At 38.0% G+C, this 26,385-nt stretch overlaps 1 protein-coding gene across 1 annotated transcript; it reads left to right on the top strand.

Annotated features, from left to right (window-relative positions):
* Nucleotides 1-14,773: 14,773 nt before the first annotated feature.
* Nucleotides 14,774-26,367, top strand: LOC134818668 (DNA repair and recombination protein RAD54-like). Its single transcript, XM_063828308.1, has 8 exons — nucleotides 14,774-14,851; nucleotides 15,394-15,526; nucleotides 19,022-19,226; nucleotides 20,844-20,983; nucleotides 21,445-21,611; nucleotides 21,914-22,029; nucleotides 22,256-22,328; nucleotides 25,831-26,367. Exons 1-8 carry the CDS (start codon nucleotides 14,774-14,776, stop codon nucleotides 25,945-25,947), a joined length of 1,029 nt encoding a protein of 342 aa, XP_063684378.1. The 3' UTR covers nucleotides 25,948-26,367.
* The last annotated feature ends 18 nt before the right edge of the window (nucleotides 26,368-26,385 follow it).

The raw sequence follows: 26,385 nt of genomic DNA, 5'->3' as shown, positions 1-26,385 counted from the left end.
TTTTAATTTCTCTTCATCATATAGCCCCAAAACGATATTTTTTACTGCATCAAAAAATTTCAATCACAACCAAAGTTATAAATATATATAGGTATATAGCGTCATGAGGGTAAATGTGAGCTAGTTGTGAAATTCTGATGTTTCAATCGAGAATGACAGTCAATTGAATTATTGCCAGGCAATTAAAATGTTTAACTGCGCAAAGTTATTTGCGTAATTAGAAAACAACAATATTTTTGTTGATTGTGTGTGCGCAGTGTCATGTCAGCATTGTGTGTAGCTCTAGCGAATTTAGTATCGAAAAAAAAGTATCGATACTTTTTACTGCATCAAAATATTGCAATCACAAACAAAGTTATAAGAAGTCATAGCGTGAGCGTAAATGTGAGCTAGTTTTGAAATTATGACGTATATATCATACAGCATAACAACGCGCGTTGTTAATCTGTGGTTGCTCGCGCACGTGCATTTTTATCGTTGCTACGCAACAGCGCAGTAAACCTTTGCTTAAATAACGCCATTATTCTAACGATTATTTAACCTCACTTCCGACGTTAATTATAAAAAATCTAAAGCCTAAATCAAAATTCTAAGAATGCTATAGCCTATTCCTATCCTTTTTCTACAACCCTGCTAAAAATGGCGAGGTTTCAACTCCATTTGCGAGCTGGGTTTGGCATCACCAGAGGGTCATTTTGAGGTCGATTTTCGGTGTTTTTTCTTCTATGTCCCCGTTGCCGGGGAAATTTCGTCAAGTTTAAAATATAATATAGATAAGGTATAATGTATAATGTATAATGTATAATGTATAGTGTATATAAACATAGTTTGCAAAATTTTATTTATTCGCAGTGATGCACTATTACCATTCGTTTTTTGATTTCTGATGTATGATTTTTATGATTTTCTGTCATTTCTAGTTTTGTTTTTCAGTCAAAAGGTCAAAGGTCCTATTATCTGACGTTACTTGAGGGACTTACTCTGGTATAAAAAGATTTTAATTATTGTTTTGAAATTGTACATAGCATTACAAAATTATATTGTTACGGTTTGTGACCATCCGAGTCTATTTATTCAAGTTCTTGTAAAAACTTCTTGCATGCTTCACTGAAAATTGTATCCAATACGTACCAATTTCAATCCCTATTTTGATTTAGATCATTTCGACAGCTAACAAATTAGCTAAAAGAGTTCTTTCGCCCTCTGTCAGCTGTAATATTCAGGGTGCCGAAACATTTGGTTTTTTAATCTATTGCATACTTTTCAGGAATGAATCTGTATGATGTTGAAGATAGTCGATCTATTATAATCCCCAGAAATAACGACGAAGCAAATGCTGCTGTGCAAAGATACATCATTGATAAAGATAGCAACGTGTTAGGACTGGATTGTGAATGGAAGACCGGGCGTGCTAGGTGTCTTGTAGCATTGATCCAAATTGCGACTGAAAAACACGTACTTTTGTTTCAAGTATGTAGGTTTGAAAACGAACGTGTCCTTCCTCTACAATTGGCTAAAATACTGCGAGACAAAAGTATTGTGAAAGTTGGAGTGAACATTCAAGAAGATATCAGACGGATCCGTCTCAAATTTGGAGAGTCTGTCCTAAGCTGGGTAGATTTGAGATGTTTTGCAATTGAAAATATGCTGCTAAGTGAAAATCTGCTTCTGCAACTGGAGGAATACGAATTAAAACAGACTAAAAACCTTACATCTTCTGTTGATGTCAAGGCCAAGCGTGTAAATTTCATGCCAAAACTAGGGCTTGAAACACTAGTTGGAAGTTGTTTGGGTAAAGCCCTGCCAAAATCCTTCGCTTCACAAGTGTTGGGCGAATGGGAGGCCTGTGAACTAACTCAAGAACTAAAGTTGTATGCTGCAGCAGATGCTGCGTCGTCACTAGACATATTTTATGCACTAGATGTCAAGATAGGTCACACTCCTAAAACTACAAAGGACTCTAAGTCTTGGTTATCAGTTCTTGAAAAGCCCTATAATCATAAACAAATCAGATTATGTTGCCTTGACATGATACATGAGATAGCTCCAAGTTGGATTCAACCTATTTTACCTGACTACTATGGACGTTCATACAGCAAAAGATCTAATATCGCCTTGAAATGCACTCTAAAGCAAGAAGAAAATCTTGTTGTTGAAGTATCAAGTGCAACTAGTGGAGACGATGACACTTTTGTTGAGGAGGGAATGTTGTTATGTATAATCAGACAATTGATTGAATTGTTTGAATTCGTTATTAGAACCTGTCATATCATGGTGCTTGCTTATATTTTTATTCTGATTGTTATCGGTACAATTACTCTCAAATTAATGTTTTGATCATGTAAGAAACTGCGAGAAATAAGATGATAGTTTTAAAGTTGTTTTTCAGTTGTAATTTTAAAGTTTTCTTTTGTTATTTATGTTGTTGATACTGCAGTCACTTTTTTAAAATTTCAATTTGTTGATAATTTACTTTTAACTGCTTTTTAAACTTTTTTGTTTACTTATCAATTGTGCCTACCATTATTTTTATATTTAATTCTAATTTTACGAATGTAAATTTCATAATGCTGGCTTATTATGGTGGGAATGTTTTACACTTTTAATTAGGCTATAATTGAGTGCCTATTTGGGTTAATTCTGTTTAAGTTCGGTTTATTTGTTTCAGGGTTTAATCAAACTTATTTCTGTTTATGTTTTATTGAATATTGATTATTCATGCACATGCAAACTAAGTAGCGTGTTACTTCGATGTACTTAAGTTAAAACAGACATAAGTATCAAAATTATAATTTGTACGAATTTTGAATCATGAAATGCATCAACGTTTTTATAATATGAATACTTTGCCTAAATCCTGTCTAAACACCACCTCGCATGGTGAGTGTACATGTCGCCAAGCTTTAGAAGTGTTAAAATTATATAATATAATCTAAGAACAAGAAATATTTATGAATTCTGCATCCTATTTTTGACTTTTATTTTTTTGTTCATGACTATTCACTATGTAAATATGTATATTGTATTATGTATAACTTATTCTTTCAGGTATGGGTTTGTATGATGTCGAGGATGGACGGCAGATAATTATTCCGAGGAATAGCTCAGAAGCAAACTTTGCTGCGCAACATTACATAATCGATAAATCTGAAGATGAGCAATATCTAGGGCTTGATTGTGAATGGGTCTCAAATAGATCGGCCGATTATAGTGTAGCAGTTATCCAGATTGCTACAAAAGGACACGTTATCTTGTTCCAGACCTGCAGGTTTGAAAGCGAGAACGTTCTCCCTAGAGTGTTGGCTTGCATTCTAAGGTCTCGAAAGCAAACTAAAGTTGGTGTCAATATTGAAGAAGACGTCAGACGAATTTATCGACAATTTCGGGTAACTGTGAATTACTGGTTAGATTTGCGCTGCCTTGCTGATATGCAGATTTCCAACAGTCCTCTAACTGGACTTATTCTGCGGCAATTTAAGGACTTCGAAGCCGGACTTAAACTTGTTAATGCCAGTAATGCCCCCGATGTAGCGGTAAAGCGTCGCAGTTTCATGCCAAAACTTGGTCTAGAAGCGCTAGTTGAACATTTTCTTCAGTTGACTCTTCCAAAATCAAAATCTTTGCAAGTTTGGGGTGATTGGGAAGCATCTAACTTATCCCGTGAACAGACACTTTATGCTGCTGCAGACGCTGCTGCCTCTCTTGATGTTATTTTGAAAATAATTGAAAATGAAATACAGCAAAATTTGAGGGCTTGTTGGGACATTTTATTAACTGAAAGATATTATTATCACAGACAGATTAGGTTAGATTGCCTCGATCGTGTTGCTAAGTTGGCCCCTGAGATGTGGCAAATCCTACCTGACTACTATGGAAACTCTAATCACAGTAAGGTTGTGGAAAACGTTCAAACTACGTGTAAATGTACAAAAAAGGTTCAAGTCACGACCGAATGTTCAAAGGATGTGAACAATGTCAGACCTCCTGCACCCCCAGAAAAAATTGGGCAAAACATATGTCTAGTTATCTATGAAACCTTGATGGGTATTTTCGTATTTGGTCTTTTAGGGATAGGACTATACAATTTTATTGCTATTATAAAGCATAAAGATTTCACTTTTGGTTTTTGTATAGAAAAACTCGTATTATTTCTGAGAGCGATAACGGACAAAGATTTCATTCTTCATCGTTCTGTTAAAACATTAGAAGAGTTTCTTAAAAGAATAATGTATAATGAAGATTTCACTTTCAATCTCCATATAGATAAATTAGAAGTATTGTTAAGACATTTAGAACAAAAGCTTGAAGTGTTTCACAGTCGACTTTGAAACCACTTATGGTCATTGGACATTGAACCGAACATTTGATATTACTTCCTTTGATAATAACTTTTCATGAAAGATTAAACCATAATAGTATGCAACATTATAATATTATAGTCTTTGCTGAGATTGTTTTATACTATATAATATAGTATGCTTATATATATATAATATGCTTTTTGGTGTTTGTATCTTTAATAATCAAATAAAACGAATTGTTCACAGCTACGAACCACCAGAGAACCTTAACGTTTTTAATGGCCATGTACAGGGTAGGGTGTCTCAAAAAAAAGCCCCAGGTTATTGAACTGCGAAGAAATTGTAAACTCTCTGGATGTATTACAAGTTTTTTGTCTGAGGTGGCAATGAACAGAAACATGCAGTAAGACAATTAAAAACTGAAACAAGCATAAATGTAGCTAAAATTAAGATAATTATAATCATGGACCCGTATGATAAAATAATCAATGTAACATTTCTCTTTCTAGGAATGAAGTTAAAGCTGTATGACGTTGAGGAAACTCGAACGATAATAATACCTAGAAACGACAAGAGAGCTAACTTAGCGGTACAAAAGTACATCATTGATGAAGATACCAATGTTATAGGGCTAGATTGTGAATGGAAGACTGACCACCCTAGCTCTAATCGGAAGCGTGCTGATTATCACGTAGCACTGATCCAAGTTGCAACAGAAGATTACGTAATATTGTTTCAAGTATGCACATTCCAAAACAAACATCAGCTTCCCAAACTATTATCTTCAATTCTTCTGAATGAAAGAATTGTTAAGGCTGGAGTTGGTATCGAGGAAGATGTCAGAAGAATTCTTCTTCAGTTTCAAATATCTGTTAGAGGCTGGTTGGATTTGCGATGCCTTGCTGTCAGCAACGATTTTTTCACTTGATACCTGATCCAACAACTGAAAAAATGCGAATCCGACTGGTCTTCCCTCTCTGATGCAGATTTAAAAGTTAAGCGCAGTGGTTTCATGCCAAAGTTAAGTCTCGAAAAGTTGGTCGAACATATTCTGAATCGAAGCCTGCAAAAGTCATCAGATAAAGAGGCTAAGCACTTACAAATATTCGGTGAATGGGAAGAATTGTATCTGCCCCGGAAATTGCAGATTTACGCTGCAGCAGATGCTGCTGCCTCATTAGATGTTTTTCTTGGACTAGATGAAGCAAGACATTGTAATTTGAGAAATTCGGATTACAATCTTGAATGGCTCAAAATTACTTCAAATATGTTCACTTGGAGATTAGTTATCGAAAAGTCATATATTCCAAAAGAGATTAGGCTTTCATGCCTTGATATGATAGCTGAAAATATAGATCCTCAGCACAAGTGGTTATTGACCGACTACTATGGACGCCGAGGTCATCAGGTTGTACATTCCAACGAATCTCGCAACTGCATCTCCGTACACAAGAGTCCTTCCGCAAACCGACAGCAACAACCAAAAGACGATTTGCCAGATGTTACCAGCTACAGCTCTGTACGTGAGAGTGCTTTGCTAAACTTAAGGCAACAATCTACTGGACCAAGAGACGCAAAGCAGCCCGGTGAGAGAAGATACGCTGGTCAAAGAAGAGAGGACGAATCTTTCGTTGAAGCTATAAAGGGGTTTTTCAGAAGCCTGTTCAACCTTATCAAGAATATCTTTTTGTTTACGTTTCTGGCAATTCTAGTTATTACTGTGATTGGTATGTGCTTGGATCTGAAGAAGAAATAGGGCGTTTTTTAACAATTATGAAACAACCAATAAAGCAATAAGAATAATGCATATCAATGATTATTCTGGGATGTTTGCATATTAGCTGCAGAAGCCTTTGATTTTTGGAATAATGTTAAATTTCCCTTGAATAATGATTGTTTAGATGATGGGTTTTATCGTAAATAATGATCATAAATTTTGTATACCAATGATTTTTATACCGATTTTTATTTCAAACATATTGTATAGTGATTAGTGAATGACTAGGACTGAATGCGAATTATAATTCAAATTTTTTTATTCGTTGATGAATTTCTAATCAATTTTGATAATTAATCTTTTTTTAATTTTATGTTTTAAATAGTTTCAGTCGATTATTAATTTGATTTTGTAATTACTCATGATAGTATGATTGATTTATTAAGCTACGGTTCTGTTTTAAATTTGCCATCAGCTGAGTTGATAAAATGATATTAATTATATTTTCGTGCTTTAAAATTTTAAAGTATCTAGAATAGATTTTCAAGTACAAAATTGTGGTAAAATTTCAAATTACTCTTTGTCAGAAAAAATAGAGATTTATGTAATTGGTTGTAGCTCAAGCTAATTGGTCACTAATTGGTCACTAATTGGTCACTAATTGGTCACTTTCTAGTGCCAGTCTAACCACGGGAACCAATAGCTATTATAATATTATGTTCAATGTATATATAATATTAAATTCAGTAAATAAAATACGATGAACAAATCTCCTCTTTCCAGGAATGACATTAGAGGAGTACCACGTTGAAGAGACTCGGACTATAATAATCCCCAGAAACGACAAAGAGGCTAATCTCGCCCTACAATGGTACGTCATCGATGGAGAGCACTCTGTGATAGGACTAGATTGTAAATGGGAGACCAAAGGTGTCTACGATGTAGCCGTAATCCAAATAGCAACAGCAGAACATGTCATCCTGTTCCAAGTGCGCAGATTTGAAACTGAATATTGGCTTCCTGATCAGTTGTCTTCCATTCTCCTGAATGAAGGTGTTGTAAAGGTTGGTGTTGATATTGAGGAGGTGATAGTGAGAATACGTCGTCAGTTTCAAATATCTGTTAAAAGCTGGTTGGATCTGAGGTGCCTTGCTGTTGGCAAAGAATCCTTCTCCCCATTACTAATCCAACAACTACAATACTTTGAGTATTGTTTGGAGGAAGCGGCTCTCTCTGACCCTGAGTTAAAAGTTAAACGCAGTGGGTTTATGCCAAAGTTAAGCCTTCAACAGCTGGTTGAAGATATTCTGCATCGGCGCCTGGTTAAGCAATCTGAATTACAAGTTGATTGGGAGATATTTCAGCTCTCCCAGGAAATGAAGACTTACGCTGCAGCAGATGGAGCTGCCTCGCTAGATGTTTTTCTTGGATTAGATGAAGAAAGACACCGTAGTTTGAGAGACTCGGATTACAATCTTGATGGTCTCTCTGAAAGTTCAAGTGACGTAACTTGGAGATCGGTTATTGAAAAACCCTACCATCAAAAGGAGACTAGGCAAACATGCCTTGACATGTTGGCTGAACATATCATTCCAGCACAGCAGTCCATCTTAACTGACTACTACGGACGTTCTCGTCGCAGGAAGATTGAGACTTCAAACAAACCTCTCTCCACCTCCCCTGTTCCACCGGACACTATTATTACTGGGCCACGTGAGACAGCTTTGGTGCACCAAAAACTAAAATGTTCTGGAAGTGAAGCTACAAAAGAGGCTCAAAGACGAAACTTTGAAACCCTTGGTGAAGATGCTATTAAGAGATTTTTCAGGAACTTAGTTTTGCTTATCAAGGGATTTTTTAGAAGCTTGTTTTACCTAATAGATAAAATTGATAAAATCATGATATTCTCCTTCCTGGCCCTATGTGTGGTAGCTGTAATTGGTATATACATGGAAACATCTAAAAACGGAAACGTTATCAAACAAACTTAAACAAAGAATGCAAAATGTACTTTTACATCTTGCTAAAAAACTGGAGGAATGCTGTATATTTCTTCTGAAGTTCCGAAAATTCTGGCTTTTTGCCACCTTTGGTTGTGATTGTATGCACCCTTTAAATTTTGACTTAAGTATATTTTTAACTGAATTTTTATTCATTGATAATTAATTTCACTTTTGTTTGCTTTAAAATTGTATACTTGTATAATTATGCGATGTTATATTTCTGGAATTTATTATTTTCGACATAATTTTGTATTAAGAAGATTATATTGTATGATTTGTATTTTTAAAATGTATTTCACTGTTTCTCGAATAGCCAAGTGCACCTTACCGTAAAAACTTATGAAGTCACGAAAGTGTGTTGACTCATAATTCAATGTAAATAATAGAACAAATCCATGAATATTTCAAACAATGTGAGAATACGAGTATATTGTAGTCTTAACTAAAATCCCATCAGAGTATGACTTAGAATTTGTTAAGCAGAATGCTACTATCAAGATAATCCGCAACTGCTCTCCCCTCCTTCCGCTTCCCTTCCACCTTCTCCAAAGACACAACAAATTCTACAAAGAAGTGGATTGTCATAACAAACAGAATGCAGGTTACCAGTACCCTAGACAACAGTCCAACGTTTAAACGCATCTCTGGAACCTGTTATCCTCCCCACGGAGACCACTAGCTACCGCTGTAAGCAGTTGAATGGGACTTGCAGAGAGATAGCAACTTATCTTAGTCCTGATGCCCCTGACAACACTATGTTGAAAGCAACAGATACGCCCCCATGAAAGGAGCGGCTTTAGTGAAGCACATTCAGAGTTCCTGAGAACTGATACATGTGTTACAGGGCTGGACCTAAGGAGGACGGCAACCTTCACAGTCTGGAGAAAAGCAGGTACTTAATCAGATACAACTTATATATACGTACTATGTTAGAGACGAACCTTATATATTATAGCGTACTATTACGGTACTCTTGAAACAACCTTATATTATCTCGTCTCCTATATATCGGGAAACTGTATAGTATTTTTCTGTAATCATTAAAAATGAATTCTATTACTAAAAAGAGCTCTATTAACTGTGCAATCCTAACTAGTGCAATGATTCTCTGTCGTTCAATGTTCAATTGCCTCTTAAAGTAAACCTTTACCCAGATGGAACCCCCTAACACGACTATTTTAACACCAGATGGAACCCCCTAACAACTATTTTACCCCAGGATGGAACCCCCTAACAAAACTATTTACCCCAGATGAACCCACCTAATAAACTATTTGCCCAGATACAAAACCCTAACACACTATTTGCCCCAGATGGAACCCTCTAACAGACGGTTCTCAGAGCACTACCACGTGCAACCTAGCGCTAACAACAGATATCATCTGACCCCACAACCTGACAGACTATCTCCACTATCCGCTCCCCACCTTCCTTAAAACACACCCGCCCCCTGGACCCTGCCTGCTTACAACCACTCTACTACTTCCTCTAAGAGCCTGGTCCTTTTCTATGGCTATGTTGGACGGGACTCATGGTGCAGAGGAGCCTATGTGCTTGTCATATCTGGAGAGCGATTATCAGATGGATCGTGAGTTATATTTCACTGTTTTTTTTGAAGTGGATTATTTAACATCTTAAGTTGGTTCACTTTTACAATCTCTTCAACTTTTCATCACTGATTTAAACCTTCATATTCATCAGTTTATCAATCACAAAACAATCAGCCCCTCTCACCCTCTCTCCTCCTCACACAATTATATCTCCTGTCAGATGGGCCGAGGTAGAGTGGGACACACAATGACAAGCCAGACAAGTGCCGATGTAGCCAGCAGCTGTGTACTTGATAACGAGTTACTGTCTCTAATGGGGGCCCCGTCTCACAGGCCTGAGTTAGAGGTCTAGTTCTCTAGTTGAGACTTTCCCTAACGTTCTAGTCCGGACATATGAGTTTAATTTAATTGATTATGCAGTTTTTTACTATTTGAGTTTTTGGTTTACTAAATTATGCTCAGATTTACAATCGTCGATTTTCAGTGCGTACTTTTGAAAAATTATAACATCACAAAACTAAATATGTCTAAAAATTATCAAAAACTATTGACTCCAAATCTTTACTATAATTACTATCACTTTACTCACCAGTTCATAACATAAACACACATCATGATAACGAATACTTAACTCTTAATATCATAATAACATGACGTGCCAAATGCTAATAGAACTCCTGTTCTGTGCAGCTAGACATTTTAAGTGAAGGTGAAACGAGTATTGCGTGAAGCGAGAGGAGTATACATGATACGCGTGTACTCTTCATTAGTTGGTAAAAACTGCTATGTAACTGAAGGTGTACAGGAATTAAGTCAATTTTGGAGTGCGGTGTCAGTTATGGTTGACACTAAGAGTTCTTTATTTCTACTATTCAGTATGAATGACGTCGGTTTTAGTGAACATATTTATTTTCTTAAGCAGCCGTATTATATTTTCTGTTAAAGGTATTGTAAAGGTATCAAGGAACTGTTATACAGAAAGGCCTGTAGAAGTTGCTATAGCCTCCCGGTCACTTCAAAAAAGTAGAACACTGCACAGGAATTTATAACGAAAAGTACAAGTAAGAAGGTTTAAATACCCTGACTTTAGAATTTATATGTTCAATTGTTTAAAGTTAATTAAACGATTTAACTGATCATTTGGTGATTATGTGATTATAAAGTCAAAAATAGTGTACCCTCAGACATTTCTGTATATCAGCATAGAAAACTCATTTTATCACTCACAACAGGAGAGTGAAGGAAGAGTGATCCCATACCAATGTGAATTAGGAAGAATGAGCAGATAGAGCAATTGTAAACTCCTTTATCACTTCTTCACGGTAATGGGGACTACCTGGTTAATAACGGAGGAGGACAGTTTGTAAACCTGCGAGATGATCCACTCCTTAACGGCGGGATGCAGGTGAGAGGGAATGGTGTTCGGTTTAACTGAAAACAGCGTTATTGTCTTAGTGTGAATCCAGTTTTTTATATTGTGATTGGTTGTATTCCTCGCGATAGGGTTTTAGATACCTTGCCTGATTTAATGTTTGTTGTTTACCTTCCATTGTTCATCTGTAAAGACAACTCTATTGTGATAGTGACTTAACTCCTTCTAATTTCAGTTGTAAACACGAACCTCCGGGGTCCCTTCTTCCTCACCCCAGTCCGTATTACTAGGGTGTTTACTAGGGTGTTACTATGGTGTTGCAGGGTGTTACTATGGTGTTACTAGGGTGTTACTAGGGTGTTTATTATGTTGAGCAAACTCCTCTTAATTTCATTGTAAACACGAACCACCGGGGTACCTTCTTCCTCTCTCATCCGTATTTCTAGGTGTTACTAGGGTGTTACTATGGTGTTCCTAGGGTGTACTAGGGTGTTACTAGGGTGTTACTAGGGTTGTTATTATTTTGGAGCTAACTCATTTTAATTTCAGTTGTAAACACGAACTCCGGGTACCTTTCTTCCTCACTCAGTCCGTATATAAACAGTGTATGAAAGAGAACGGATGATCTATTGTTAACATCCTGATGGACTACACGGGGGCTGGCCGGGGTTTGCTCATAGTGTTTTCTCAAGATCTGGAGTTAGAGGCTCTAGCTAAAACACTTGCTGTTGAATGGGGGTTTGTTGGGGTGTAGTAGTCGCTAGTTCAGGCGGTTGGAGATTTAGAAATTTCTGTTTCAACTGATGATCTGTCTTCGTGTGATATTTTCATCGTTTTCTTTCCCTGAACGGTAAAATTTCTTATTTCTGGTTCCTCCTCAACTTAAAAACTCTTCCCACCATTTCAATCAGGCGATATGGGATCAGTTGTAAATATTGTGATACCCGGGGTTAATACTCTGATACCGCAGTTCATACTACGTCCTTTCGGTCCCAAGATGTTTAAAGAGGCTAGAAACCAGGTGAAATAATAGAAAATTGTAACATCTGGCTGTTTCTTATCAGATAACAAATTATCTTACATTCAAAATGTGTGACATGTCACGTGAGACAATGATTCAATGATCCGCTAACCCCCGTGTTACCATGTAACCCCCCTGTTACCATGCTTACCCCCTGTGACCTATGCTAACCCCCCTGTTACCATGCTAACCCCCCTGTATACCATGCCTAACCCCCCTGTACCCATGCTAAACCCCCCGATTACCATGCTAACCCCCCTTTACCATGCTAACCCCGGTTACCATTGTAAACCCCCGTGTTGCCATGGTAACCCCCGTATTTGTTACATCGTAACCCCCGTGTTGCCCATGCAAACCCCCCTGTTGCCATGGTAACGTGCCTGGTAACTATACCCACTCTGCAGGTACCACAAGGACGCTAGGAGGAACCCCAGAATATGTAGCAGTAGCGGTAGTGTTTATGTAACTGCCCCCATACATCTGACCGACACTTTCACTGAGTTGTGGACGGGTTCCTCCCCTGGGTCCTAGCCTGTGAATGTTGTTCATGGGATGATGACGGTAAGTTAAAATTATGGATCTTGATTGAGTGTATCGTTAGATACCTCCGAGATAGTGACCTATGTTTTTAGAGTGGAGATTGTGCTTAATGTCTTGACGTTAGTAAGTGATTGGGTTTTGTAAATGGCTACTTTGTTCAGAGGGTTTGATTTTTCAAAGCTTCATTATAAAATGAATTACATATATCTTTATGATTATGAATTTAAAACGCAAATAGATAACTTATTAATGTTTTTATGGTCCTTGATTTCAGTTTATACTTATTTGAGAATGTTTTATAGATTGACAATTGAATTTTTAAATCCGACTTGTTTGATTTCTCCGTTCAGACTGTAAAGAAGCAGAAATTACCTTATGTCGAAACTCTGTTATTACTTAGAACACAAAACCCTATTATATTCAATTCAAACAATCACGGTTTCAAGTATTATTATGTCCTCCATGATTTCCCCTACTCAGTGTTCAGATTAACAAAGTTATCCTCCACAGAATAGACCCCATGAACAGATGTAAATCTAACAAGTCTAATATAACTGAAGTGGAGCTGAAAGAGATCCAGTCCATGTATACCAGCTTTATCTTCTTTAAGCTATGTAGGGGGGAGCCAAGCTGGATATTTGTAGATATTGGATAATGTCATCGCACTTTTTTCGAGAATTATCCATTGACAATAACTACAAATATCTACTTTATCTAACAAAAAATGTATATCTCAAATATGTGCCCAGAAATTCTACTGAATTTTTGAAATAAATGTATAAATTTGTAGAATTTGTAGAATTTTCGTAAATTATCCATAATTGACAATAACACGAATAACTACATTTATCTACAAAAAAATGAAATCCTCAAATATGTGCCCAGAAATTCTTACTGAATTTTTGGAGATAAATGTTAATAAATTTGTAGAATGTCATCCACTTTTTTCCGTGGATTATCCATTCTAACATTAATCTACAAATATCTACAAATATCCACTTGGCTCCCCCCCTATGGTAAGTTTGTTTACGTGGTCTTTTCTAACTTCTTCTTCCTATTCCTTCAGATATTTAGATCCCGTATTTTAATTAATATAGAGGAAATTATCTACTCACTTTAATCGTTTTTTGGGTTAGTTAAGTTTGTTAAACATGAGATTTGGGAATCTTTTAATTTCAATAGAAACACTTGCAGTCTTTGCTCTGGAATCTTGTTTTGTATTTGAGTTTGTTAACATGTTACTTTTCACTAGCGCGCGATTCTGGCGCCGAGCCAATCGTAAAGAGGAATAATCAGCGAACACAATATGTTCATCTCAAGTCTAACAAGTTTTACAACTAGGAATTAAATACTTTCTTTACTTAGTAGCCTCCGCGTGGTAAGTCATTCCAGTATCCTAATAATTAGTTACAGATTATCCTAATAATTGTAGCTGGAGGTTTCACAATTTCAACTCCATTATTGTCTCCAGAGGTGTTAAAGGAAGTTTCTGAGGACAAAGAGAAAATGAATCTTACTCTGCTCAGGTAAGTTGTGTATTCTATAATCACATATTTTGTATTCACATATTATTCTGTTGCGTTACTGAATTAACACTGCCGCTTGCCGTCTTGATTGTATAGTTAAGTGTTCTCAATATCCCTGAACGATAACCTCCTACTTTTAAACATCTTCGGAGGACCTTATCAAGATTCGGCTTTGCAAGCCATTTCAAATCCAATACCAAACTACGTTGCTAGTAAGTCGAGAACAAGACTTGCTTATTTTGTGTAACGTGTGCGACACGTGAAAGTTTTGCCCATGATATTTGTTGTTTTTGTAACGCTCAAGACAAAGTTGCATGACGCTAGTCAATGTCAAAAGCGCGCCAACCATTTTATACCTTCATTTGAAGATTTTGAACATTAATTCACATGCTTGCTTTTTTAGGCGGGTACCGCAAATTCTCTAGTGCTCCGTCAGGCTGCGTGAAGGCTCTTTGCATCGACCCTGATGCCCAAATGCTCTAGCCCTCTACAAACCTCCAGAAGATGCGAAAGACGAGGTCCATTGTTGTTGTAGATCCGATTTGGAGACATCTGAGACCATTCAATCAACGGGAGGTAGGTTATAAACCACTCTGGCTTATTTTTAATTTTGTTTCTCAGATAGATATTTTTCAGACTTGCTCACCGGGTAGGCTTTTAGTCCATGAAACGTTTAACCCAGGAGTACGGTGTATGTAACCGCTGTGTGGACCGTATTACAGCACCTATAATTACGGTTGTATATGGCTGATGATATGGGACTGGTTAAGACACTGAAGTGTGTCGCCCCTCGTGGACCTCTCTTGAAACAGGACCGGAATGTAAACCAGTTTATTGATAGGGTTGTTACTTGTGTGTCCTTCTCTCTTGTAAAATGACGTTATTCGTTGTAAAATCAATTGTTAATAATATCATAGCATATCAATCATAGCATACCTTCCACGAATTTTAAGTTCAAACTTCCAATACTTACATTTGAGTTGTTAATATCTGATATAATTACAGAATTGGTAATAACGAGTACTACAAATGGCTGAAAGGCGCATCACCCCCCCTCGCCATTGACTCCGGTTTCCAAACAGAAGATAGATATTACTTGGTCTAACTTTGTCACCTCCTCGGAGAGTTGTGTATCCGATTCTGATCCCTGTCTATAGACTCTCTAGACTTCACATCACTTGCCTCTCAAGGTAAACGCACTTTTTTTACGTACTGTAAATTGTACAACTTCCTAGACCATACATGTATTTTAAGTTGTCCGAACCAACTTAATTATTTACTTTCTCCAACTTCCAGTCAATCGGTCAGATAATCATGTGACGAATGCACCGTCTAAAGAACTGTGACTCCCAAACCTACGTAGCTCCTGAACAAGCTGAACTGCAAACGTAGAGCCTTCCTCTCCGGCACCCCTATACAGAACGACCTGCTTGATACTTCAGTCTATCACTTTGTCAAAACGAGGATGTTGGGGTCGATAGCAGACTTCAGAGGAAGTTCGTGAACCCCATCTTAAAGTCCACGTGACTCGTTTGCCGTCTGACAGGAAAAGTTAGGGGGGAGGCGATGCTGAAAGAGCTGCTCGCTCTAGTAAACAGGTTATTATTCTGAGATATTATGATCGTCTTTTTTAAACGAAAACGTCTTCAACTTCGTTATTTTTAGTCAGGAAAAATTAAGTCAGAAAAAAATGAATGGGACCCTAATTTCACAGAAATAATAGAGAAGAGATTCATGTTAATTTACCGATAATATCACAATATCATATATCCACACAGGTGTATCATCAGAAGAACACAGCTATCCTATCAAGTACCTCCCAAAAAAAATAGAACAAGTAGTAATGCTGGTCGGCCCTCTCATCCTACAATCTGCATCACACATCTTTTCCCTTTGTTAACTCTAAAACTACTCGATTAGCTCGGCTGATAAAAGAATGCGCAGTTGGGGCTCTCTCTTCTAACACTAATCTTAGAAGCTTTGTAACTGTGAGTTAGCACTTAGCACTTTAAGAACTTAGCACTTAAGAAAAAAAAACTTGCAACTTAGCACTTAGCACTTAGCACTTAAGCACTTAGCACTTGCAGTTTAGCCACAGTGGGAGTTAGCACTTAGCACTTAGCACTTAGCACTTAGCACTTAGCACTTAGTAGTTAGCACTTAGTACTTAGTACTAAGTACTTAGCACGTAGTACTTAGCACTTTAGCACTTAGTACTTATACTTTATTACTAGCACTTTGCACTTAGACTTAGTTCTTAGTACTTACATTAGCACTTAGATCACATAGCACTTAGTACTTAGCACTTATCACTTTAGCACTTAGCACTTAGCACTTAGCACTTAGTACTTTAGCACTTTACACTTAGCACTTAGCACGTACACTGTGAGTTAGCACTTGTACTATAGTTTTGTTGGTCCATTGGTATGAGAATGTAGATGTTAAAAACTTTTCACATCTAAAGTTTGAAAAGTGTACCATTCTTACCAAGTCAGTTCAGTTCGTTATAGATTAGCCTACTAACCGATTTTATTCGACTAACTGCAATGAATAATTTCACATAGTTTGACTCTTACTCTACTTCTATAATAACCCCAGACCCAGCGCTATCAGAGAGAAGGCCGAAGAACGGGCTTCCCCGGGTGGAAGATTGCTCTCGATCACCTGGAAACGCACCAATCAGAAAACTCCAGCCTATACTATTCTGGTTTTGTCCCTTTTTGTATGTTTGTTTGTTTGTTGAGGTATTTATTTTTCATCGTTCATTTCCTCTCGTTATCATTTTCAGACCACTAGACCTACTTCACGATCACATTCTGTACGGGGTTGGTCGTAATCGACGATAAAGACTTATGTAGTTTTGGCATTTTCATTAGATTTCGATATTATTTTCTTAAAAATCAAAAAGTGTTACTGCGTTATTGTCCAATGAACGTATGAGATTACCGTAATATCGATCATAGAAACCAAGTGAAAGAATGAACCATTTCCAGCAAAAATCCTAATTTGTTAACTAAGCAAGTCTAATAAGTAACTAAGTAGGACAGTAATTAGGGTCGTTTTAACTATGGTTACTAAGTAGCCCGTCATTACTCGAATTATGATCATCATAACTCGGTCCAGCCCCTGTATTACCACACAGGTAGTTAGTCCTGCCAAGTATGCTTTTCACTAGTTCCACCACGCACACAACTGCTCCCACTCTGCATCATACCCCCACTGTGAGCCAGTGAAGTGATAGTTAGTGTTGCTAGGTACACACAGGTATTTTGTTCCGCCCACGCGTGGGGATCTGAGGTTCACTATTTTGGTCAGCGCATTCCACTTAATCTCCCGGCGTACCTCCCTGGAAACCTGGTGTAAAAATTAAGGGTTCAAATTAAGGAAATTGACTGGAACTTCCAATACATGAAACTCCAATACAAGGTAAGGCAGATAAAGTGAGAGAAATATTCATTTCAAAAATGGAGGTTTATTTGAGTATTACAGAAACTAAAGCAGGCAAAAATAACTTCCAAGGGTAAGGTAGATAAAGATGAAAGACAGAAATCATAAGTGAATATTTTGGTAATACAGCTGTTTCCTTTCTCTCCTAAACTCCGTAGTTTAATCAGTATTTGGACTCTTCCCCGGTTTGGGCACAGTGTTCTCCCAGCAAGAAGTAGTTGGTTACTAGTACAGGTTACTAGGTTACTTAGGTTACTATTTACTAGGTTTACTAGGTTACTAGGTTACAAGGTTTACTTGTACTCTACCTGGGTTAGCACAGTGGTTATCTCCCAGCAGAAGTAGTTGTTTACTAGGTTAACTATGTAACTAGGTTACTAGGTGACTTAGGTACTAGGTTTACTAGGTTCCTTGGACTCTACATGGGTTTGGCACAGTGTTTTCTCCCAGCTAAGTAATTGTCCTCACCATATCCGGATCGGAGGTCTGTTATCTTAACACAACTGTAACCAGCAGGGACAACCAGAGTAGACCATCTGAACTGTTTAGGCCACACTGGTAGATCTGGAATCCCTTACACAATTGGGTATTAGTAACGACAGCACACTGAGCAGCAACCATTAATGCAGTATATAGAAATGAAAGGTTACTGAATGCAACTTATATCACGAAATGAGAGGTTTCTGATCGCAGTAATATAGATAAATAGAGGTTACAGTGGAGTGTTACTTAGAGACGTCTTACTTTATCGTATGGGGTGGATTGTTTGTAAGCACTAAGCAGCTGGTTTCTATTTACTAGCTCTGTCATTCTTCAACGTGACCCCAGTTTCTGGACTAGCTTCCCATTGTGTTCCTCTGTCATGTCTTTGAAGTAACAGTTAACGGGGCACCTGTTGTAGGAGTCACTGTTGCTGTCTCCAGTGATAGAGAACACTCCTTTGAAGAGTTGAACAGAACTTTAATATTTTATCATTTTAAATATTTAGAGAAGGTGAATAGACCGATGAGTTATTTCTAGATCATCCAATTATCTGCGTTTTAGTTTCTTATTTGTATTAAGAGATTGAACCTCAAAGGGGGGGTACCGCAATGGAATAAATGGCAATAATGGAGACAATTGGCCCAACAAAAATTTCCATTATGCCATAAAACGCGTATGCCATTTATGCCATTTTTTGATTAATACATTTCTATTTTCTTTATTTTGTCATATGACTCTTTAACGATCATTCCAAGCGTTATAAAGCATGAAAACAATGTCTCTTATTCAAGTATCTAATAATAATTTGCCAATTTTATAGTCAAATATGAACCTAAATTCATGGCATAAATGGAGAATTGGCCAATAAAAATTTCCATTTATGCCATAAAACGTATGCCATTTATGCCATTTTATGCCATTGGTACCCCCCCACCTCACACCACTATGCAACAAATGACATTAAGTTTTTGTTCAGTATTACTGAGATGTGAACATGACATGTTGTTTATATTGTTTATACTGTTTTATAATATCACTACCGCGGCTCTTGGTCTTTGGAGGATTGAGCGACTGTACGGTGAGTAAAACAACGGGAGCAACTCAAAACTGTGCTGGACTCTATTTTAACGTCCTTATTTCAGGTAAGCTGGCAGTGCTAGACTGTATTTTAGCGTCCACCAAGTCCCGGACTGATGATAGGTTTGTCCTGGTATCCAACTATACCCAAACTCTAGACGTGTTCGAACATCTGGCAAGACTCCGAGGGTACGTTACTATGTTTACTAAGTTATCTCTCACTACACGTTTAATATTATGGCTCTTTAGTATTAGAAGGCAGTGAAACTAGCGGGCTGCGATGAATGGGGACTTTTCATCCTATGGCAACATTAAATATATTGACTCTGTTCCAACGCTATATAACACTTTATTGATATATCTCTAATATTTTGAAAGGTGAGAAACCAGACCAATGGTCAACTGCCAACATCATACCAATTCCAAAGAAGGGCGACCTTAGCGAACCAATGAACTATCGGGGAATAAGCTTGTCATCCCTAGTTGCCAAGTCTCTAAACAAGATGGTTCTAAACCGGTTGAAGCCAGAAATCGAGACAATTCTGCGTAGAAACCAGAATGGATTCAGACCAGGAAGGTCAACAACTCAACAGATATTGGTACTGAGACGTCTTATAGAGGGTGTCAAGAGTCGGAAACTGCCAGCTGTTCTGACATTTATAGACTTTAAGAAGGCTTTCGACAGTGTACATCGTGGGAAAATGCTAAAGATTCTAGAAGCTTACGGCATTCCAGTCAAAATCGTGCAGCTTATACGGCTCATGTACGAGAAGACAATGGCCAAAGTCCTAACTCCAGACGGAGAAACTGAATTGTTCGAGATACTTGCAGGTGTGTTACAGGGTGATACCTTAGCACCTTACCTCTTTGCAATAGTCATCGACTACTGTATGAGGCAAGCCATAGGCGATGATGCGGAGCGACTTGGACTCACCCTCGAACGTAGAAAAAGCAGAAGAGTGGGGCCCAAGATCATCACCGATGTGGACTTTGCAGATGATATAGCACTTATATCTGAGGACATGGACAAGGCTAACGAGTTCCTGCTCAGAGTAGAATCGGCGGCAGCAAGCGTGGGACTACACATAAACGAAGGCAAGACCAAGGTCATGACACTGAATATGGAGGATCGATCTAGCGACCTACAAAGTCGATCCGGGGAAGCCATAGGAAATGTAGATGATTTCATCTACTTAGGCTCCTGGATTGAGAGCACAGATAGGGAGATAAGGGTTAGAAAGGGAAAAGCGTGGGGTGCCCTACATAGACTGAAGGATATCTGGAAATCCAAACTCTCAAAGAGCCTAAAGATTAGATTGTTCATAGCGGCTTGTGAATCAGTACTGCTCTACGGATCAGAAACCTGGACACTGACAAAGGCTCAAGAGAAAAGTTTGGACGGGACATACACAAAGATGTTGCGTATGGTGCTGGGTATCTCATGGAAGGACAAGGTCAGCAATATAACTTTGTATGGTAGCCTCCCAAGGCTGTCAAACAAGTTACGAAGCAGGAGATTAAAAATGGCGGGACACTGCATCCGACATCCTGAGCTACTTGCCAGTGATTTAGTCTTATGGGAACCTACGCACGGTAGAGCACAGCAAGGCCGACCAAGACAAAGCTACTTGTCTATGCTACTGAAGGAAGTTGGGACAAACTCTAAAGAGGAACTGCGAACCCTGATGCGGGACAGGGATATATGGAGGGGGTTTTCTGGCGTAGATCGGACTTAGCTCCGACATAGTAGTAGTCTAATATTTTGAGATCTGCAATAACATCCCTATCATCCACACACTCCTACAGGTACCAGTTTGTACGTCTGGACGGTTCAATGACAGCTAAGAAGCGTATGAAGATAGTAGACAAGTTCAATGACCCTGACAGTAAGGACTTCCTGTTCATGTTGAGCAGCAAAGCAGGAGGGTGTGGTCTCAACCTGATAGGTATGGTTACTAAGTTACTATGGTTACTAGGCTACTAGGTTACTGGTTTACTAGGTTACTAGGTTACTAGGTTACTAGGTTACTAGGTTTCTAGGTTACTAGGTTACTATGTTACCAGGTAACTAGGTTACTAGGTTACTAGGTTACTAGGTTACTAGGTTACTAGGTTACGTGTGGGTTGAACCTGATAGGTATAGAATAGAATTCTACATATTGTGGCAAAACACAATTGAAACCTAACAAATAATTGATTGAACCACCTTCGCTGTGAAGGACTAAACAAGCCAGAATTTAATTCTGTAAGAAGTAAACCCTACTACTGCCTAATCTGGGGGGGGGGGGGGGGGGGGGGGGGGGCTAATCTACAGTTATATGATAACAACAAATAAAATAAATCTAATTTTAACCAAAACTCAGGAGCTAACAGACTGGTGATGTTTGACTAATTATATAACTAACAGGAGCTAACAGACTGGTGATGTTTGACCCTGACTGGAACCCAGCCAATGATGAGCAGGCTATGGCACGGGTCTGGAGGGACGGACAGAAGAAACCTGTATTTATATACAGACTGCTGACTACTGGAACTATTGAGGAGAAGATATTTCAGAGACAGACTCATAAGAAGGTTAGGGTCGTTACTATGGTTACTAATTACTATGGTTACTTTAATCGTTACTTAACGATCAGTATTGTTCCTGGATTTACAGCGCAACTGAAGGGCAATCTCAGCTTTTCGATTGTATTTTGGATTCTTTTGATTGGCATCTGACTTCGACCTCAAAACTCAATTACGACACTTTTTACGTGAACACCACATCATACATGTGAACAATTGAATAAAATACCAAATAATATAAATGTTAATTGTCAACTACAAAATAAAAACGGGGAAAATTCACGCTGCTGAATGCTGACCTTGTGTTACAGAGTTTGAGCAGTGCGGTGGTGGACTGTGAAGAGAATGTGGAGCGACACTTTTCTCTCTCGGAACTTAGGGAACTGTTCAACCTCAAGACAGATACTCTCAGCGATACTCACGATAAGTTAGTTGTTATATCTCCGCAAAAGTTCAACAGTAGAATCAATGATAACATCCTTTATCTAAATTGTTAATGTTAAAACACAATTGATTATTCACTCATCATTGCTACACAGTAATGGTATGCAGCTACTACACTGTTACTGGCTATGTGTTCTTTTCCGTCTTAATTTGTATCAATTCATCTTTATATCACTCTCTCTCTATGTTTCTAATACCATTCCCTCCAGACTGCAATGTAAGAGGTGTATTAACAATATCCAGACTAAAGCACCTCCTGAGGAAGCTGACACCACCTGCTCGGTTAGTCATATACCCTTATATGGGCATCACGTGTTTATTGTACTACTGCTCGGTTATTCATATTCCCTTATATAGGCGGGGTGCAGCACATAACCCCGCCAATTTCCGTCTAACCCCGCACTTGCGGAATTAGGCGGGATTACGCGGGATAACGCGGAATTACGCGGGATTACGCGGGATTTGGCGGGATTACGCGGGATTGGCGGGATTGGCGTGGTTAGGTGTTGCACCCCGCCTTTATAGTTTATATGGGCATCACGTGTTTATTGTAGTCCTGCTCGGTTAGTCATATACCCTTATATAGGCATCACGTGTTTATTGTAGTACTGCTCTTGTTTAAATTATTATTCACTTACGTCAGAAAATAAAGAATTATGGGAATTAGCAATAATCTGGCAAGTTGTCAGGTGCTTACTCTACACGTATCAGACCACCTAGCCACCCTTACTACGCTTCTACTTGGGGACAGAGAGGGGCCATGCGGGAGGGTTACAAGTAAAAAACCAAGTATCAAACAGGCACGGAGATTTGGCGAAGCTAACAATGCTAAATTTCAAAGCTTGATCGAAAGTGAGGACTGGAGTGAAGTGAGTTTACACGAAAATTGTGAAGTACAGTACGAAAAATTTTGTGAAATTTACACCAAACATTATGATGAGGCATACCCCTTGAACAAATCCAGGCCGCGGCGTAAAAATGAACGAAGAGATCCAAAACCTTGGATTCTTCCCTGGCTAGAGGATGCGTGTGCGCGAAGGCATAAGCTCCACCACCTAAAAATCACAACTTCAACCAAGGCCAATGATGAAGCGTATGAAAAAATTGATAAATTCTGCAACAAGCACATTGACTTAGCTAAAGCAAAATATTATAAGAAATTTTTTGACGAGCATTGTGAGAACTCTAAAAAGCAATGGCAAATGATTAACACGCTGTTGAACAGGAAGTTGAAAGAAAAAAATTCTATAAAACTGAAAGGCGACGACGGATCTATTATCAGCAATGGCACCGATGTTGCAGCAAAATTTAACAACTACTTCTCAAATATAGCCTCAAACATTAAAGCACAGATCAGTGCTAGACAAACTTTTGATCCTGGGGGTTTTAGTAGATATCTTAGGAACCCAACATCGAATTCGATGTATCTTAGGCCGGTAACACCAACTGAGGTGAGTGAGGTGATTCTAAAATTTAAGAATAAGTCAACACTGGATACCAAAATTGGGCCGATGAAAGTCGCAAACCATGATAGCAAGTTCACCGGTGTGATTTCTACTATCATAAACTCATCATTTACACAGGGCATATTTCCAACTGCTCTTAAAACTGCACGCGTAATCCCTATCCACAAGGGAGGTAGTAAGACAGATGTCACTAACTATAGACCCATATCTCTTCTTAGCTCATTCTCAAAAATTTACGAAAAGTTAATGCACACTAGAGTCCTTGAATTTCTTGATAAAAACGGCTCTCTGTTCGAAAGCCAATACGGCTTTAGACCGGGGATGTCATGCGAGCATGCTCTTCTTAATGCACAGAACTCTATCCTTCATTACCTTGGCAGGAAACAAATTGCGGTGCTCCTACTGTTAGACTACTCCAAAGCTTTCGACCTACTTGAACATAAAATTTTGCTTAAAAAACTGGAACACTACGGAATTAGAGGTATAGCACTAAGCTGGTTCGACTCCTATCTTCACGATCGTCATCAGTTCGTCACAGTCAACGGGGTTGATTCCAGTCCCAAGACGATCAATTATGGTATTCCTCAAGGCTCTATTCTGGGCCCCCTACTCTTCGTCATCTATATAAACGACCTCCCCGGAATCTCAGACCTGGCCAAGTTCATACTTTACGCCGATGATGCAAATATTATAGTCACGGGCCATAACGAGGAAGAAATTCAAAGTAAGCTCTCTATGATTGCAACACTTCTAGTGAATTGGGTAAGTAGCAACGGGCTTTCTTTAAACCTGAAGAAGACCCACTATATGGTCTTCAGTAACCGTAAAGTAGATTATTCCAAAATAAGTCTCAACATATCTGGAACAAACATTGAACGGGTTACTGAGGCACGGTTTCTGGGTGTTATAATTGATGAGAAACTAACATGGTGTAAACATATCACAGCGGTAAGATTAAAAATGAGTAGGTACATAGGCATCATGTTCAAATTAAAACGATATCTGCCCCTAAAAGTGCGACTACAACTCTACCATAGTTTTATTGAGGCACATGTTAACTACTGCTCGTTAGCCTGGGGATTCGCGGCAAAATGTCACATTGAGAAATTATTCCGTAAACAAAAGCAAGGAATGCGGATGGTTATGCCAGGATATGTAAATTACTTTTACAAAGACGGCAAATTGCCAGCTCACACCAGAGAAACATTCTGCAAATTTGAGATTTTGACAATACACGGCATCATCGTAAAGAATGCGCTTACATTAATGCACCGCATGAAGCACTTTCCTAACACAGTACCTGTATCAATTAGAAATTTGTTTCCAGATAACATACCCACGCATGGTTCAAATCATGAGAACAGTAGCGAATGGCTAGATACGTACAATAACCGATGTTTCAAAGCATCCATCTTTTTTAAAGGACCTTTACTAGCTCTAACAGACACCAACAAGAACATCACGTCCCTACCTAGCTTATTTTCAATAAATATTTACAAATCGAACGCAAAACGCGTGCTTCTTGAGCAACAGTCAACACTAGCTAACTCAGAGGACAGCTGGCCAGCATTTCTGCTACACAACGTACCTGGTTTGAGGAAGTCCAATAGATGAGGGATGATTGAGTAATACAGCGACCAATAATCGCTAAATCATGACATCATATCATAACATAACATAACATAGGACGACAGCAAACACACAATAAACGAGCAGTAATAAACAACGTTCGCTTAAAGTTAATGGACTGACATATTTCAGCATATTTTTCACTGCCAAAGCGCTGATAACAGCAAGCCTTACCCCACTCCGCGCGGCTTTTTAATGCACAAAATCTTAAAGATAATTCTCGCGATAAAATTTTCATCGTCACGCTTGAAAATTTCTAGAAATTAGAATAGCCGTATATTATAACAAACTATAGCAAGCAGAATTAAAAGATAAAAGGTTCTGGGACTTAAGTGGTACAAATAAAATGAAAGGCATGCTGATGCTAATCATGCTCACGTACTGTAATGTGTCGAGAGTTTTTTTTTTTTTTTTTTTTAATTTTTACTATTTGACAAAATAATTGATCTTTTTAGTGTGAGTGTGATTTCAACTTTGAGTTTGAAAATATTTTGAAACGACTTTCGATATTATTGATTATTATATTATATTTAATAAACTGTCTCAAAGCCCTTAGAGGTGGCTCTATACGGGTCTTTACAACAACATGGCTTGTGTGAATGGATTATACCATATTATCCAGTCAGATTAAAGCCAATATTCAGGGTATATTGGCTTTAACTTAACTTACAAATAACGGTACATTTCAGGTGGCACAGTGGAATCACACTACAAGTAAACACAAAATAAAGGACTTTGCTTTACACTCAGCCTGGGATACAGCCGTCTCCTTCGTCTTCTACCAGCGATCTCACGAGAAAAACTGATGTTTTATTTTATACGTTAATTTATAAATTGTTGTTGATAATTAATTGTATTTTGTTGAGCCTTCAGTTGTTTGCCTCGTTATTAGTATGACTTAAAATATTTTATCAAGTTGTTTTTAACAATTATTAAATTCATAGTTCATACTGCTGACTAAAGATATTAATTATTATCACTGACTTAATAGAACCAATCAACCAATGTTAAATGTCTTTTATTTGTTGGCATCAAATTGTTTGATGAACTTATTCCGGAGTTACACCATTAATGAGTTCTAAACCAAAACATTTGATATTATTTAATTGTAAATATTGACCTCAGAACTCAGAAGACTGAATTTCAGATGAAATTTCGTTGAATAACCTGGCAATTATTTGAAGTAAAATCATGTATTTTGTAACATTAAAAACGGAACATATTTTTAAAACGTTCACTCGTTT

This window comes from Bolinopsis microptera, chromosome 7 (genome assembly GCF_026151205.1).
Source record: "Bolinopsis microptera isolate Bmic1 chromosome 7, MBARI_Bmic_1.0, whole genome shotgun sequence".
In the NCBI taxonomy this organism is placed as follows: domain Eukaryota; kingdom Metazoa; phylum Ctenophora; class Tentaculata; order Lobata; family Bolinopsidae; genus Bolinopsis; species Bolinopsis microptera.
The sequence above is the reverse complement of the archived record's forward strand: the minus strand, read 5'-3'. Positions and strand labels throughout refer to the sequence as shown.

Coding starts and splice junctions, on each gene's coding strand:
- LOC134818668 (XM_063828308.1), top strand. CDS start 14,774: ATGGCTGATGATATGGGACTGGTTAAGACACTGAAGTGTGTCGCCCCT. Junction 19,227..20,843: donor CATCTGGCAAGACTCCGAGG/GTACGTTACTAT, acceptor ACACTCCTACAG/GTACCAGTTTGTACGTCTGG. Junction 22,030..22,255: donor CTCAGCGATACTCACGATAA/GTTAGTTGTTAT, acceptor CATTCCCTCCAG/ACTGCAATGTAAGAGGTGTA.